This window comes from Myxocyprinus asiaticus, chromosome 13 (assembly GCF_019703515.2).
Source record: "Myxocyprinus asiaticus isolate MX2 ecotype Aquarium Trade chromosome 13, UBuf_Myxa_2, whole genome shotgun sequence".
Taxonomy (NCBI): Eukaryota; Metazoa; Chordata; class Actinopteri; order Cypriniformes; family Catostomidae; genus Myxocyprinus; species Myxocyprinus asiaticus.
The window spans coordinates 40,536,159-40,554,575 of NC_059356.1; the positions used below are offsets into that span (position 1 = coordinate 40,536,159).

The 18,417-nt window shown below is 36.6% G+C and overlaps 1 protein-coding gene across 1 annotated transcript; it reads right to left on the reverse strand.

The window, feature by feature from the left end:
- Nucleotides 1-3,707: 3,707 nt before the first annotated feature.
- Nucleotides 3,708-9,337, reverse strand: LOC127450132 (ATP synthase F(0) complex subunit C3, mitochondrial-like). Its single transcript, XM_051713937.1, has 5 exons — nucleotides 9,229-9,337; nucleotides 7,024-7,071; nucleotides 4,787-4,864; nucleotides 4,486-4,670; nucleotides 3,708-4,022 (listed from the first exon to the last, which is right to left on the reverse strand). Exons 2-5 carry the CDS (start codon nucleotides 7,060-7,062, stop codon nucleotides 3,908-3,910), a joined length of 417 nt encoding a protein of 138 aa, XP_051569897.1. The 5' UTR covers nucleotides 7,063-7,071; nucleotides 9,229-9,337; the 3' UTR covers nucleotides 3,708-3,907.
- Between the last annotated feature and the right edge of the window lie 9,080 nt (nucleotides 9,338-18,417).

An 18,417-nucleotide genomic window follows, 5' to 3' on the forward strand; every position in this document is an offset into this window, starting at 1 on the left:
TTGCAGACACACAAGGTGACACACACAGGTTTAAATGGCAATTAAAGGTTAATTTCCCACACCTGTGGCTTTTTAAATTGCAATTAGTGCCTGTGTATAAATAGTCAATGAGTTTGTTAGCTCTCACGTGGATGCACTGAGCAGGCTAGATACTGAGCCACGAGGAGCAGAAAAGAACTGTCAAAAGACCTGCGTAACAAGGTAATGGAACTATATAAAGATGGAAAAGGATTTAAAAAGATATCCAAAGCCTTGAAAATGCCAGTCAGTACTGTTCAATCACTTATTAAGAAGTGGAAAATTCGGGGATTTCTTGATACCAAGCCAAGGTCAGGTAGACAAAGAAAGATTTCAGCTGCCAGAAGCATTGTTCGGGATACAAAGAAAAGCCCACAGGTTACCTCAGGAGAAATACAGGCTGCTCTGGAAAAAGACAGTGTGGTTGTTTCAAGGAACACAATACGATGATACTTGAACAAAAATGTGCTGCATGGTTGAGTTGCCAGAAAGAAGCTTTTACTGTGCCAATGCCACAAAAAAGCCCGGCTGCAATATGCCCGACAACACCTTGACACGCCTCACAGCTTCTGGCACACTGTTATTTGGAGTGACGAGACCAAAATAGAGCTTTATGGTCACAACCATAAGCACTATGTTTGGAGAGGGGTCAACAAGGCTTATAGTGAAAAGAATACCATCCCCACTGTGAAGCATGGTGGTGGCTCACTGATGTTTTGGGGGTGTGTGAGCTCTAAAGGCACGGGGAATCTCGTGAAAATTCATGGCAAGATGAATGCAGCATGTTATCACAAAATACTGGCAGACATTTTGCATTCTTCTGCACGAAAGCTGCGCATGGGATGCTCTTGGACTTTCCAGCATGATAATGACCCTAAGCACAAGGCTAAGTTGACCCTCCAGTGGTTACAGCAGAAAAAGGTGAAGGTTCTGGAGTGGCCATCACAGTCTCCTGACCTTAATATCATCGAGCCACTCTGGGGAGATCTCAAACGTACGGTTCATGCAAGACGACCAAAGACTTTGCATGACCTGGAGGCATTTTGCCAAGACGAATGGGCAGTTATACCACCTGCAAGAATTTGGGGCCTCATAGACAACTATTACAAATGACTGCATGCTGTCATTGATGCTAAAGGGGGCAATTCACAGTATTAAGAACTAAGGGTATGCAGACTTTTGAATGGGTCATTTTATGATTGTGCCATTCTGTTATAACCTACAGCTGAATATGAATCCCATAAGAAATAAGTGTTTTGCCTGCTCACTCATGTTTTCTTTAAAAATGGTACATATATTATCAATTCTCCAAGGGTATGCAAACTTTTGAGCACAACTGTGTGTGTGTGTGTGTGTGTATATATATATATATATATATATATATATATATATATATATATATATATATACACACACACACACACACACACACACACACACACACACACACATACATATACATACACGCATACACATACACAGAGTAGTGGCCAAAAATATTGGCACCCTTGGTAAATATGAGCAAAGGAGGCTGGGAAAAAAAACAAACAAACAAAAAAAAAAAACTTTAAAAAAATTTAATCTCATTATTAAATAAATATTTTTCTCCAAAACACGTTTGCCACCCCTAGAAATTCTTATGAGTAAAATATATCTGAAGTATACTCCCGTTCATATTTTACTGCACCTGGGTGACAAGGAACATGAAATTGTTCAGCCATGACTGCCTGTTTCACAGAGGTATAAATATGAGGTAACACACAGGCCAAATTCTCTTAATCATCAGTCACAGTGGGTTAGACTGAAGAATATAGTTCTGATGTGCAAAAAGTTGTTGAGCTTCACAAAATGGGAAGTGGCTATAAGAAAATAGCCAAAGAAATGAAAATACCCATTTCCACCATCAGGGCAATAATTAAGAAGTTCCAATCAACTGGAGATCTTAAGAATCGGCCTGGAAAAGGACGTGTGTCTATACTGTCTCCACGCACAGTGAGGAGGATGGTTCAAGTGGCCAAAGAATCTCCAAGGATCACAGCTGGAGAATTGCAGAAATTAGTTGGGTTTTGGGGTAAGCATAAAAAAATAAAATATCAGACATCACAAGTTGTTTGGGAGGGTTTCAAGAAAAAAGCCTCTGCTCTAATCAAGCGTCTTCAGTTTGCCAGACACTACTGGAACTTCAAATGCGACCGGGTTCTTTGGTCAGATGAAACAAAACAAAACAAAAAAAAAAAAAAAAAAAAAGAGCTTTTTGCCAGCAAACACCAGAGATGGGTTTGGCTTACACAGAGATGAAGTACCCAATGCCCACGGTTAAATGTGGTGCTGCATTTTGAATGTTGTGGGGCTGTTTTTCTGCATCATGGACTCTATCAAATACCAACAGATAAAATCAAAAATTAACTGCCTCTGCCAGAAAGCTTAAAATGAGCCCTGGTTGGATCTTCCAGCAGGACAATGATACAAAACAAACATAAAAATCAACACAAAAATGGTTCACTGACCACAAAATCAAGGTTCTGGCATGGCCATCCCAGTCCCCTGACCTGAACCCAACAGAAAATTTGTGGGGTGAACTGAAGAGGAGAGTCCACCAACATAGACCTCTGAATTTGAAGGATCTGTAGAGATTCTGTATGGACGAATGTCTCAGATCCCTTGCCAAGTGTTCTCCAACCTCATTAGGCATTACAAGAGAAGACTCAGAACTGTTATCTTGGCAAAGGGGGGTTGCAAAAAGTATTGAATTAAAGGGGGCCAATAATTATGGCCAAAGATATTTCCCCCATTTCAATTGTTTTCAATTAAAGGTTAGATTTTTGTGAATTTTCTGAATGAAAGAAAGATACTACTTTGCACATATTTACCAAGGGTGCCAATATTTTTGGCCACTACTCTGTGTGTGTGTGTATATATGTTTTTAAGTGTACCCATATTCACCTTATGAGTTCAGAAATGTGTCCATGGCATTAAAATTACTTTGGTGGTCCAGTTCAACATACAATCTGTAGCTTCATGGTGAACTCAGGTGGCTGATTGAGGAACACCCTTTAACCCAGAGAGTGGGAGATTTAAAAGACAAAAAAAATAAAAAATTTGCGAGAACTGGAGTTCCCAATGTGTGAATAATAAAAATAATTAGTGAATAGTTTTAGATTGAATATAGCATGTCACAACGTAGGATTTACCAACTTCCCAAAAGTCATAAATGTTATTACCCAATTACTATCAAGTTGTGTTCACAGTATCTTGGTGGTTCATATGGGCTGATTATTTTAAGGTCAGAAGTTCCAAACCCCGAAACAGGCCACTGGTGTCTCCATCATCATTGTATGCTCGAGTAAGGCACACTGGTTACCCAAAAGGGACACTTCTTGCGAGTGTATTGTGCACTTGATAAGCAAGCACCTGTTGGACTAAACAAAATTGGGGAAAATTTCTATTAAGAGTAAAACAAGTCAGCATGTTAATTTTTTTTTTTTTAAAACAAGACCATATCCTACAAAGAGAACTGCCCTTCTTCGTAAAAAATTTAAAAATCTAAACAAGTTGAGTAACGAGTGTAACTCACTGAATAACTTGGGCAGGTTTGTTTTTGGATGCCAACACAGTAACATCAGCCTCATCTACCCTCATACCTCCCCTCCCCCTGCATCCTCATAGTAGGAAAACATGAGCCAAAAAGACAGATTTCTACCATTTATTTAGATGGTCTTAAATGAAGCAAGTTCTTACATAAAACTTTCGGAAAGAGAAAAATGGTACTGGGGAACATAAAAAGGGAGTATCTTGTTGAAATGGTGATGTCATGGCCTAAGCTGCGTGTTACAGTTCTGATCTCCAGATCAAGGGAGTTGACAGTGTGGGAGAACAACAGACGTCTAAATTACATGGCGAACAGGATGAGGAACGCCACCATCAGACAGAACAGACCCATGGCCTCAGACAAAGCAAAGCCTAAAATGGCATAAGAGAAGAGCTGCTGTTTCAGGGAGGGGTTCCTGTTAATGAAAAGAGAAAGAACAATTAGCTACAAAGTATGTACTGTATGTTTGTATAACAAAGAAACCAAGTATTCCTTGCATCCTACTGCACAAAAATCAATAGTGACAAAGAAACAGCCATTGGGATTGTACAACAAAGCCATTTTCCTTACAATCAAAAAGCTTATTTTAGATCAGTGTAAAACGGAGTTCAACTTATGTGAAATGACTTTAAATACATTTAAAACTGCAGGGGACTCTGTGACCCAACAGTACTTGTTTCCTTTAACAACACTTAATAAAAAAAGTTCATGTCGACCACGAGCAATTTCTACACAGAACTGCTGTACCAATGCAAATACTTGGGCATCTCCCTTTGCATTGTATTTTACACTCTTATTATTGTCTGGCATCTGGATCATCTGCCATTGTGGTCAGCATTTCCCTTATGCCTGATTTTTATCTCAAAAACCTTAATTACCTTGCATAGCCAATAATGAGGCTGCCGAACACTGTCCCGATTCCAGCACCTGATCCGGCCACACCCACTGTGGCTGCACCAGCACCAATGAACTTGGCTGCTGTGTCAATATCTCTGGATACAGCGCTGGTCTGGAACGCCCGGGTTACATTAAGGGATGCTTGACTGACTGGCAACAGGGCTGCCTGAAAGGGAAAGGAAAAATGTGTCAAGTATATATGCAAGTGTAGCACCAATGCTAATGTATAATGTATACATCTCTAATGTATACATATGAAATGACAGAAAATGACATTTTTACCTGTTCACTTCTTGCTTCAGGTCTGCTGAACACAGACACTGAGACAGGCCGGGCCAAAACCCTGGAGCCTCCACGGAGCTGAGGAAAAAGAACAAATTTCAGAATACAACCACTGCCTGTCCATAATGAGATTTTATTTATTTATTATAATTTTTATGACAAGTGTCAAAGTCTATTTTCATGGCAAGATCAAAGAAGTTTAAGAAAACAAAAACAAATGTCTTACAACACTGCAATAAAAACTATTCAAGATCTTCCCCATAATTAGATATACATTTTAAATCTTCAGTTGAAGCTTCTGATTAAAACAGAAGCATCTTGCATGCATTTTGCATTGCATAAGTCAAAGTGATGCAGCGAAGCACGTGGCGCAGGTTTAGAATTATTAACTTAAAAACATAATACAAGCATTTAAATGCACATCTATAAAAAAGGTCAGCTGTTAAAAATACTCCAAGACCCTGTTTCCACCTGGTATTAAGATGCGTTTTTCGTGATCGGATCACATGGTCAGCTCTAAACGGGGTCTAAAACGTTTTGTGATTGAATCACAAAAAACACAAAACACATTCGAATGTGGTCAAAAACACATCACATTTGATGTGTAAATGCTAATCCGTCCTGAATGCGTCCCGGCAGCAGCGAAGCACCACCCCTTGCCTGTCAATCACCCGCTGCGCTAAAACAAGAGTTTAAACGTTGTCAGTTACGAGTAGTTTTTGAAGAAAATAACCGCCTGATCGGAAAAATTTAAAAAGCTGATACAAGTGTGAGAACTTCACGGATCATCTTTAGTGTGTCTGGTGTCAACATCCACGGACACTTATGAGAAACACAAACATCTGCAGCTCAGGTTAATACTAGTAGTCGACAGATATGTTTTTTTTTTTTTAAATGGCCGATGCCAATATCCAGAGAGCAGGGTGGCTGATAGGCCAATACAATGCCATTATATCACAAAATTTTATATATTACTGTACTATATATATATATATATATATATATATACACACACACACACACACACACATATATACACACTCCGTTCACGTGAGGCGCTTTACTTGCAAGTTGCACTCACGTGCTCGTGCAGATCCAGCAAGATCAGCAGCAATCTACTGAGAGTTTGCTTGGATTGACACGGACTGACCATCATGATTTTGGAATTATTAGAGGAACATTTGATCCTTATCCTGAAGTTTTGATTCTGGCTGATGGAATACGCGCTTCAGAGGAAGATATTAGAAGAGTGCTGGACGGGAAGAAAACACTAGATTTTCATGAGGTTTGTGAATTACATCTGTTTAAATGAGATATCTGCATATTTGCACACAGTATATGATAGTTTTATTGATATTTGCCTTTTTATCATTAGACAAGACAGATAAGAGATACAGGGAACTGTTGAGGGGAGAGAGAGAGAGAGGAGAGAGAGAGAGAGAGAGAGAGATGGAGAATGAAACAGATGAGCACTTTAACATGGAGCTCAAACGAGTCTGCTGTGGCTCTGATATGCGGACCATTTCAATGACACAGTGTTGCATGCTGTTACTGTAGTAACACGATGGCACGTAACAACAAAACAAACTGTGATTGGTCATTAACATGTCTCAGACGTTCCTCCATATTCAAGCAGGCGATTCTCTGCACCCTCGTGGCCTTAAACCAATCAGCCGATAGTGGTAATTAAATTCTGAATATTAGCCGATTTATCGGCCTCCCAATATATCGGTCGACCACTTGTTAATACAAGTGCTCCACTAAAATAACGGATAATTCTGCTCAAAATGTTGCTTTTGTGCTTAGATTAAATTTCAGCTGCATCAGGGAGAAATAGCTTGCTGTTTTTTTTTTTTTTTTTTTTGCACTTTATCTTTTCTGACTTTGTTGCGGTTTATCATCATGCAGGAAAACACACTGATCGATGCATGTCGTCATGAAACAGAGTCCCTCCAATTCCGATCACAAGTGGTCAGAGAAGATGCATTAAAACGACCAGATGTAAACAGCGGTGTCTCACTTGACCACATGTGATCGGATCACCCGAGACGCATCTTAATACCATGTGGAAACTGGGCCCAAGTGTCGAAAAGGACCTTATAATGGATGTGGACCACGGGAATTAAAACTTAAAATTAAGAACGGTCATGGCAACAAGGAACTCTAAGAAGAATGCCCGTCCTGAAAAGTACTTTAACCCCAATGGAGTGTGACAGTATTAGAGTCTGAATACATACCACAGCAGGTGAGGTGACAAACTTAGCACATGCGTACATGTTTGTAGCCTGTGGAGTAGAAAGATATTAGACAGATGAAAGGCAAAGATCACCAATGTCACCAATGCTATGCATGCATGCATCTTGCTCCCAGGCATTAATGTGCATAGTGACAATAAGCATGGCAAGGACAAAACTCTGGGAGGTTTGTGCCATCAGGACTTTATTGATGGGGGAAAAGATTTGCAACAACTGAAGAGTCTTCAAGTAAATAAACTGCCTATATTTTGTTTTATTGTTCAGCATGCATTTATTTATTTATTTATTTATTTTTTATTTACACTCCAGGTACATAAGAGGCTAGTATCAATCTTTAGCAAGTGAGCCTCTAATGATGCACAACTGCTTTAGGAAGAGCAATTAGCCCCTTCAGGTCAGCGGTCAAACACACGGCAGCATAAAGGTCACTTTAACATTAGAGATGGAAGTGTTAGATGCGTTCATCCAAATTTATCCCCGAAACAGGATATAGCCTATACAGAATTTGCCAAATTCATCATTTCAGCCAGCAAGACCAAGACAATTAGACAGTGAGACGCTGTCCATCTTTGTAGGAGATTTTACAGGACAAGAGGAAAATCATACAAATATTCACAGTGACACTTAACTGAATAAACTTCAGCACTTCACTTAAAAGGAATAATTCACCCATTAATAAAAATCCTCTCATTTCCTCACCCCCATGTCATCCCAGATGTGCATCACTTTCTTTTGCAGAACATAAACGTTGATTTTTTTTTAATATATATCAGCTCTGTAGGTCAATTCAAGTTAATGACCAAAATGTGAAGCTCCAAAAAGGACATAAAAGGCAGCATAAAAGTAATCCATAAGACTACAGTGGTTAAATCCATGTCTTCAGAAGTGATATGATGGGTGTGGATGAGAAAGAGATCAATATTCAAGTCATTTTTTTTTTTTTTACTATAAATCTCCACTTTCAAACAGCCCTCCTAAACACTCTTCTCTCTTAAGAGATTTTGTTTTTGTCAATTCAATGTTTTTTTTTTTTTTTGCAAATCGCCACCTACAGGGCAGGGAGGAGAATTTAGAAAAATAAGTTTTTTTACTGTAAATTATCCTCCCAGCCCAGTAGGTGGCGATATGCACGAAGAATTCAAATCGCCAAAAACAAGATGTAAGTGAATGTCAAGATTGATAGTTAAAAAGGACTTAAATATTGATTTGGTTCTCACAGACACCTATCATATTAGTTCTGAATACACTGATTTAACCACTGGAGTTGTATGGGTTACTTTTAAACTGCCTTTAAGTGCTTTTTTTTTTTAGCTTCAAAAGTTTTGGTCACCATTCACTTGCACTGAACAAACCTACAGAACCTACAGCAGAATAAAGGAAGTCATACACATCTGGGATGGCATGAGGGTGAGTAAAAGATGAGCATTTTCATTTTGGGGTGAACTATCCCTTTAAGTGACCGGTGCATGTAGACATCCTATGTCAGGTCGCCCTTTGCACAACTTTTTGAACAGGCAGGGTTTAAAGATCTCCATGTTGCTTGCTTCAAAAATCTTAAATGGAGCACCAGAAGTCATTCAGAAAAAAAAAAAACTTACCTGCTGAATGGTCGACCTGAGCCCAATGCCTAATGTGTGGTCTTTCCTCACGTAGACATGATCGAGAGTGAAGGTCACCAATGGCACCTAATGGTGCTTTATTGAAACCCAACGTATGAACGGTCTAACAGCATATCTAGCAATGACACGGGTTGCACTTGCGTGTCATTGGCAACATTAAAACACATGCACTAGACGGGTTCAGGCGCAGCGCGAGCGTCCAGACAGCTTTGGGCCCAGCGCGTGTCAGACATTTTGCAAGTGTCACCCAAGACGGGTTGCGAGCAAGACGAGATTAAAACTACCGTACATATAAAATACAATAGTAAAATCAAAGTTATAAACCCGTTTGCGTTGTTTACCAGTAACTCAACTGTTCAGGGTGCTGAGACGTGCTTGTGGACTGAATCATTCATTCATTCATTTGAAATGACTTTGACAAGCGGCTAGCGGAGATTTAGCAATGCGCTTCTCTGAATGTCAGCCGAGAGCTGAGCCGGATCAGAAACATTCGCACATAGTTTCAAAGAAGATTTTTTTTCATCCACATATGTTTCTAAACGTGAATGCAGGAAAAACCCTCACTTACCTATTGGACACAGCTCACAAGGGCCCGGGGTAACAGGAGCAAACTTGCAGCAGGCAATGAGTACGCTGTGGAAAACTGTTCCTTTACCATTTATAAGCTTTAGAACTACGTCCTCAATGCTGATTGGACATGGGGTCACGTTGTCCTTCTCTGATTGGCTATAAGGTATGTCAAGAAATGAAACATACCCAATCGTGCGCTTTGTCAAGAAGGCGGCAGCTCATTGATTGGTGAAAAGGATTTGAGGAAGAAGGTTTTTCCAAATCCCTGGAAAGTCACGAAGCACATCCCATGTCCCTGGTGCCTATTGGTTGATCTAGGTGGAAATCCCGCCTAAATTAGGAAACGGTTACAAGAAGAGACTTAAAAACATGTATTTTAAATGTATTATTATTATTATTATTATTATTATTATTATTATTTTAACTTGCTGATACCTTATTTTTGATATTTTTATTGCTGGTATCGTTTCTTTTTTTCTCCTAATAATGTACATGTAAATACTATGTAATAGAAATGTAAATGTAATATACTGTATGACTTGGAATGCACATACATTACTAATATCGTTTTATTATATTAATGATGTATATTGGCTATACAGCATAACTATAATGAAAATATTAGTTATCTATGTATAATGGCTATATAGTATAACCAGAGGGAAACTGGCTCCCCCAGCTGAGCATGGTTTCTCCCAAGTTTTTTTTATCTTCTCTCCATTAACATATTAAAGAGTTTTGTGTTAAAGGCATTTAATTTTTGAAGCATGATTTTTCAACCAGGTTTTTCATTTTCACTCTTCAATGTGGACTTTAAAGGGACAGTTCACCCAAAAAGGAAAATTCTCTAATCATTAATCACCCTCATGCCATCCCAGATGTGTATGACTTTATTTCTTCTGCAGAACACAAACGAATATTTTTAGAAGAATATTTCAGCTCTGTCGGTCTATACAATGTAAGTGAATGGTGACCAGAACTTGAAAGCTCCAAAAGCACATAAAGGCAGCATAAAAGTAATCCATACAACTTCAGTACTTTAATCCATATCTTCAGAAGCAATATGATAGGTGTGGGTGTGAAACAGATCAATATTTAAGTCCTTTTTAACTATCAATCCTCACATTCACTTTTATATTCTTCTTCTTTTGTTCACATTCTTTGTGCATTTTGCCACCTACTGCAGAAAGGAGAATTTATAGTAAAAAAATAACTTAAATATTGATCTGTTTCTCACCCACACTTGTCATTAACTTCTGTATATATATATATATATATATATATATATATATATATATATATATATATATATATATATATATATGTTTAACCACTGGAGTCGTATGGATTACTTTTAAGCTCCCTTTATGTGCATTTTGGAGCTTCAATATTTTGGTCACCATTCACTTACATTGTGAGGACCTACAAAGCTGAGATGGCACGACGGTGAGTAAATAATGTAATTTTTGGGTGAAGTATCCCTGTAAGACGTTACAGACAGTGCAGAATCATTTTTGTTACGTCTTAATTTTCTGTAAAGCTGCTTTGAAACGATGAGTGTTGGGAAAAGCACTATACAAATAAAAATGACTTGACTTGTACATTATTTAAAGGTGCACTCAGTATTTTTTCCCTATTAAAAATGTTTTACCCCTAAAGAAATGAATAGTAATTTAGAATCGTATGTATAAAATCATGACCACTCACATGAGATGAGGACTCTATTCATATCAGTAACCTTATAAAAGCTGTTTTATTCTGCATGGGGCAGGGGCGCCCTCATGGGGGCTGCCATTTTAGAATCACATGACCAGCTGAATACTACTCGCTTAATCTCAGTAATCATCTTGTTATTGGACACTCACTCTTGGATTAAATTAATCATGGCTGATTCTGAATAGTGAATTTCTACAATGGCATCTGTAACTGAAAACTATTGATTTTGAATAATGCTGCATCCACACCACTAGGTGTCACTGTAAGTCCAAGGTGATACAAACAAAAAGTTACTGAGTGCAACTTTAATATAGATTTGTTTTTATCACCGTACATTGTGTTATATTACACAATTAATAATTTTTAAAATAGCAAAACATTAACTATATTAATAGCACAAATCTAAAAAATAATAATTGTAAAATATCTATAAATAAAATAATATAAAATATAAATAAATATAACTTTATTCCCGTGAATTAACTTCAATGGAAGACATCTAAAATGCCACTGAATTGCGATAGCTGTTTTATATCTCTAGAGGGCGACATGGGCTCTCTTTCCCAAAGAGCCCTAGCTTGCACCTGAGGTGGTGATACTTTATACAGACAGTACAAATATACCTTAATTTAGTTTACTTTAAATGATGTAGTCATTCATTACTTTATCCTTATCATTTCATTTTTGAGGCAAGCATTTTGTAGGGTAGACCGAGTACAGTTGTAACACTGTGAATATTTCTGCAGTTTCTGCATGATGGGGCACAAGACCCCCCCCAATATACAATCAATCAACACCTAGTTAATAACTTGCAAGAGCCGAATATAATTACTTTTTAAGCAGGACATTGATGCATAATGATAGAGTAGGCTATTGGTTATAAGCCAGTGCAATCATTTATCATGATGTTAGCTAAAATAACTACTTAGGGTTATTTTATTTATTTATTTATTTATTTTTTTTTTGAAGAAATCTAAAATTTATAGACACATATTCACTACCTGTATATGAATATGACCTGGTCATGCCCCCTGAATGTGCCATGTGTGTGAGTCTTTCTCTATTCATTTGATGTGCAGTATATCTAAAAGCTACTTTTTGTGGTTAAGAATTGCCCCGCTTTGGCTGGTGTGAACTTCACCTTTCTCTCTATAAGTTTCTTTTACTCTCTATCGGTGTGTCTATATCATTTTAACTGCCTGTCTGAGCAAGACCCTTTATGGATTATGAGCATGATAAATCAAATTCAAATCTTTCCTCTCAGCTCCTAAATCCCATCTCAAAGCTGGAAAAGAAAACAAAAAATGTCTGGTGCCTATGTACCCACAGTATGGAACACCACCAAAGGCTAAATTGTGTTTCCTTGGAAACCTGCCATCAGAAATATGTTTATAGCACACAATAACATGATATAGAGCTGTTTTATGATGATAAATGAATGACTGATAATGAATATCTAAATATATAATTGTTATCATCACGGCTCTCATTAATTTCAGCTCTGGTGATAAGTTCATATCACATTAGAGTGCATTTTCTTTACCATTCTTGTTCCATTATGAGCTTGTGTGTTTTTGTGAAAATTGTATATATTTTAAAAAGTGAAATAGTCTTAGAATCACAACATGTATAGCCCTTGTGTGATTGATTAAGCATTTATTTAAATTAAATGTGTTGCGTTGCACACTATAATTCATCTAAAGCTTCCAAAACTTTTTAGTATGCTTTGAAGACATTAGATACAGTTCACAATTCATCAAATGTAGCTTGAGATAAAAAATGATTCTAGAAGGATTTCCTCTGAGCATTCAAACAGGACACATTTCATTTTTTTTTTTCATAAAAGCCTTAATGCACTGCAGTGCTCATAGTATAAACACAAAAATGTATCCTCTGTTATCGTAGTAACTGAGCAATGATTTTATATATACATATATTTACAATATATACACTGAAAAAAAAATCCTCTTGTTTAAAAAAAAACTGGCAGCTGTGGTTGCCAGAATAATTATGTTAAAAATACAATAAAATTGTAATGAACATTGTACAGTTTAAATCTGTTGTTTTTACAGAATATATTATTAAATGATACATTTAATATATTAACCTTCTATAGAAATCTGCTTTTCACTTTATAATGTATGGTAATCACCATAGTAATACAGAAGAGCACGCGATGACATGAAGTTCACCAATAGTGGCTCTTCCATGAGCAATGACCAATAAACATGTAGAGACAGTGCTCAGTGTCACTCACACAAACACTAAACACCATAACACATGTGAAATTAAAATAATGCAATAAACATTAACTAAACTACATCAGATATAACACAGAACACCCCAAAGTACATAACATATTAAAAATAAGAAGAAACATAACTATTCTCATAAAATATAATGAAATGTGATGGGTCACACAGGAAAATCTGGGAACGCCAGATTACTGTTTTATACTGTAATTTTAACAATAATTTACTATAAAAAGTACATGTACTCTCTTGTTAAACATAATATAAATTTTAACTGTTAATTATATGGGAAAATCATACTTTTTACATCTAAAAATGTCATTTTTACAACATTTTACCGTAAAACTACATGTACTGCCTTTTTAAATATATGTAAACAATTTACGTATATTTTACAGTAACTACTCATTAACCAATTTACGTTTTTTTTTTTTACTGTATAATTTTTACAGTCTTTTACTGTTAAAATTACAGAAATGTTTACAGTGTATTTATGCATAAACTGTATATGCAGTATATATAGATTGTGGTAGTATGCTGAGAGCTTGTGGAATCAATGAATTTGAAAAAACTATGTAAGCCATAGAGGATAACAGGGAAACATCTCTAGAGTTAGTCTTTAAAGAGCTTAAATTGATTATTTGATCAAATAAGTAATAAAAAAGTAGAAATAGGCCTACACCTCATACCACACTTCTACAGAAACAGGCCTTTCTAAGAGTTTAGACACTCAGAGAGAGACTCTCTCTCTCTCTCTCTCTCTCTCTCTCTCTCTCAGCAGGAGGTAGATTTGATAAGTTTTACAGATGACAGGGGCAATAAATTATAAGCACTTTACAAGCTAAAGCTGGCAAGATTTTCCATGAAGAGCTGCAACTGAGGCACAGGCGTGGAGTTATGTTCATGATCTGCCACTGGGCATATTCAGAATGACATCCATAGTGATTGCAATTACACGCTTCACACTTCAAGAGCTCCAGCAACAAACATACAATGCTTTTACATATATTGTACACATGTTAAACAACTCTTCAGAGATTAAAAATGACCCACTATAGTATATATATATATAGGTCAGTGTTGGTTTGCTTTAGGAACATGTGAATGCCCACAAATGCACACACACACATTCTAAATCAACAAAATATTATCATGTACTGATTATATGTATCAGTATAGTGATATTAGTATTTGGTCTAATTTTGTGAGAAACAGGTGCTGATAATAAAATGTATTACGAGATCAATTCCCTATTTCTGCCAGTAAGGGGCGCCTTCATGATACTCCATGATTGTTACAGTATATGCTCAGAAAACATTTAGGATGCAGCAGATATTAGGATGCACATGTGGATTATTAGAATTATGTGGATGGAAAAAGCCTAGTTTTGCAGTATATGATCTGCTAACACAAATATTGCAGGACTGATCTGAGAATGGGGAGTTACTGAGATCAAAGTGTCTATCACCATTGTGTCCTTGAGGAAGGTACCCAATCCCCCTGTCTGCTTTTTCCTGGATTTATAAGACTCTAAATCACTTTGGATGAAAAAGTGTCATCTAAATGATGAGGAACATTTCCCATCAGGTTTGGTGCTCATTTTATAAGATTATTGGTTGCATTAATCAAGCACTGTATTAGCCTACTCGTTATACAGTGCACACTAAGGCATGCTAATATTAATGAGTTTAAATATGTGTGTGTTCTTGTGGATCTGAAATGAATGACAGCTGACACTAGCTGGACATTCTGATAAACCAAGAGGGGAAAAGGTGTGCCAGCTTTGTTAACTGGTGTCAAGTTCCCTTCAGCCCACCCTGACAGTGACTCATGTGGAACTACTGAGCTAATGAGGCCCTTGCTGAACACCTTTACTGAAAAGCAACTGGAGCAGCACACAAGCTGAGCAGCATGAGATACATACCAGACAGCATACATCTGTAAAGTGCATTGACAGTGTGTGGTTCTTTGCAATAAGATTTTAAAGGGCTTTCTTATTTTTGTAATATTATTATATTAGACTATGTAATATAAAATGAGCCCATGCATCACAATAATGCAAGAACTAATCACCCATTTAGTATCAGTTTGTAATTCTCTCCCTTTATTCCTTTGAAATAAGTGCCTTTTAATGATTGAATGTCTGACATAAAAAAACAAAACAAAACAATATCGTATATATAAAGTAGTCTATCATTAAGCCTATATATGAAAAGGATATTTATTTATCAAACAGAGAAAATACAGTACTGGGTTAAATAGTGGTACATTGGGTGAACTGAAATGTGTTCTTCAAACAATTCATGTCAACGTCATCATCTGTAGGCCTATTGAAAACACACAAGAAGAAAACTCCCAGGTGGCCTGGATTAAATAATGGTTACAGATGAATTATTGCAGCAAGTGGTGTGGTAGCCACTTTAGGCTACGTGAGTTGTTAGTGAGAAAACAACTCACTCCATACTAGTATCCATATTATTGAGAAAAATGAGAGGGCCAATTTCCACTCAAAGCTTCCACTTTGTGTTTTCTAAAAGTCCTGTGCAGCTGTACAACAATGGACTTTATTCAGAGAAGCACCATATTAAATTTGGACTGGAATGAAAACGAGGCTGTGAGTAATAAAAGTAGGCCGACAGTCTCTTCAAATACATACAGCTAGCGAAACATTAGAAAGACACCTTTAAAAAAATAAAAATAAAAATAAAATATAGGCAAAATTAGGTGTGATTTAGAAGCTTTATGCATGCAGCATGCCATTAAAGAGTGTAAATCTATCCGTAGTGCTGGGCATATTATCTCTGAAATGCAATCCGGTACTGATTACAAATTATATGACTAAAATTGTAATCAGTAACATAATCTCTTGGATTACATTGTTTAGGTAACCTAATCTGATTATTTTGGGATTAGTTTTGGATTACGTCTAACCTAACTCTTGTTTATTTGATGTCACATGCATTTGAGTATAGGATAATCAAATCTATTTGGACATAATATTGCTTAAATGTATAATTCATGATCAAAATATGATAACTGATATGATTTGTGTGTATTTGTAAAGTTCACTGAAAATGATGCAGGCATAGATATTTCATCAGCAGTGTTTTGTAACTGGCATAAATAATCGTCATGAGAAGGCATGGTCTAGACTCTAATGCATATCATAGGTAGGCTGATTTAGAATTAAAAATGTAAAACATTTAAGAAGAATTAGTGGGCTCAGTAAATTATGAAAAAAAACTGTTATCTGATTATGAGTATTTAATTGAATATAATTACATGTAGTAAATTTAGTAATCTGATTATGTAATCCAGATTACATGTAATCCATTACTAACCAGCACTGTCTATGCTTTACAGCCTCAATTTCATTCCAGACAAAAACTAATTTGGTGCCAATCTGAATCAGGTCTACACCGGAAATATTTAATCGCACACTGGACTCTTTTAAGATTTGTATAGTGTATTGGTCCACACTTCTGCAAACATGTGTTCTTTGTTCTGCTCTACAACTTAATCAAGAAACATAAAAATGACTCGGGCACTGAGAAATATATACAGTACTGTGCACAAGTTGCCATGCCATGAAATTTAAAATAAAATTCATAAATCATAAAATCATTATTAATTAAATAATTAATTAATGTCATTTCTTGGTTGTTGGCAGACAGGATGTTCCGAGCTTCTTGGAGAATGTGCCACATTTCTTCTATGTATTTAGGCTGTCTCTATTGCCTCTGTCTCTTCATGTAATCCCAGTCTGACTCAATGATGTTGAAATCCGGGCTATATGGGGACCATACCATCTGTTGCAGGACTCCTTGTTCTACTTCTATTTCATTTGCAAAGGGAATATTGAAATCTAAAATCGATATTTCCTACTGATACACTAAAAGCAGAATATATAAAATAACCATTTTAAGACAAATGTTTCTGTGGGGAAAAAATATAGCGCTTTTGCACAGAACTGTTATGCTGTATTTTATATATACATTTAATATATGAGTTTCGAGAATATGATTTTTAGTCTGCTAACGTCGCATCATCTCTTATAAAACATTTATTTACCTAATCTATCATGTTGTATTTACTATGGCAAAGTAGTGATTCTTCAGTCAGAAAATAGCAAGTTCCAAGTTACGCATGCGCAATAGAACACAGAACTCTGTCCGGTCTGCAGCCGACCCTATATTCTGCCTCTTTCACCTGTTCTTGCACTATGCACAATATATTCTAACTGTAGCAAGTGTAAAATCGATAGGGCTCTTAACAGGCCAGCAAGGCTTATTTCCCTGCCTCAACCTTGACAAACGAGGCTGTGTGCTAATTGATCACCACAGCCTTCATGATGTTCTCTCTGTGGTACTATACGCAAACCGTTCTTTAACACGGACCGTGAGCATGTTGATCACTACATCTGCTGTATTGATCCAGCTCTTAGCACATAGAATCATAGGTCTACCCATGAATCATCTTCATGGGGCAAACTGTCGATACTCAAGAGAGTATATGGGGGAGATCATTATGACAGAATTGATGGCGAAGGAGAATACAGAAGCTAATTCAAGCACAAGTCTCTGCTCATTGCATGAATCCACTGCAATGCAACCATGCCATGTGACAAACTGTAACTGAGTGTATGGGATCTATGTGGAGTTACAAATGTTTTGTTTAGAAATTGTCATATTAAGACATTATTAAGAGTTATTTACACCCAGAGCTGGCATTACAAGTAAATTAAATAGAACATGTTTCAGTTCTGCACTCTGTATATACAGTACAATCAATTTACTTTTTATAAAAACAGCAGTATCGGGTAAGTTACTTAAAGGGATAGTTCACGCAGAAAAATTAAAATTCTCTCATAATTTACTCACACTCATGCCATCCCAGATGTGTATGACTTTCTTTCTTCTGCAGAATGCAAATGAAGATTTTTAAAAGAAAATTTCAGCTCTGTTGGTCCTCACAATGCAAGTGAATATTGACCAGAACTTTGAAGGTCAAAATGGCAGTATAAAAGTAATCCATAAGACTCCAATAGTTAAATCCATATGTTCTTAAGCAATATGATAGGCAAGAAACAGATCAATTTTTAAGTTCTTTTTAATTGTAAATCTACACTTTCACTTCCACATTCAGTCACCTACTGGTTGGGGCTGGTCATAGGTGGAGACTGATAGTAAAAAAGGACTTAAATATTGATCTGTTTTTCA

Excerpts from the sequence above, each read along its gene's own strand:
- LOC127450132 (XM_051713937.1), bottom strand. The coding sequence starts at position 7,062 with ATGTACGCATGTGCTAAGTTTGTCACCTCACCTGCTGTG. Across the intron at positions 4,865-7,023 it reads TTGTCACCTCACCTGCTGTG|CTCCGTGGAGGCTCCAGGGT; the intron begins GTATGTATTCAG and ends CTTTTTCCTCAG. Across the intron at positions 4,671-4,786 it reads CTGAAGCAAGAAGTGAACAG|GCAGCCCTGTTGCCAGTCAG; the intron begins GTAAAAATGTCA and ends TTTCCCTTTCAG.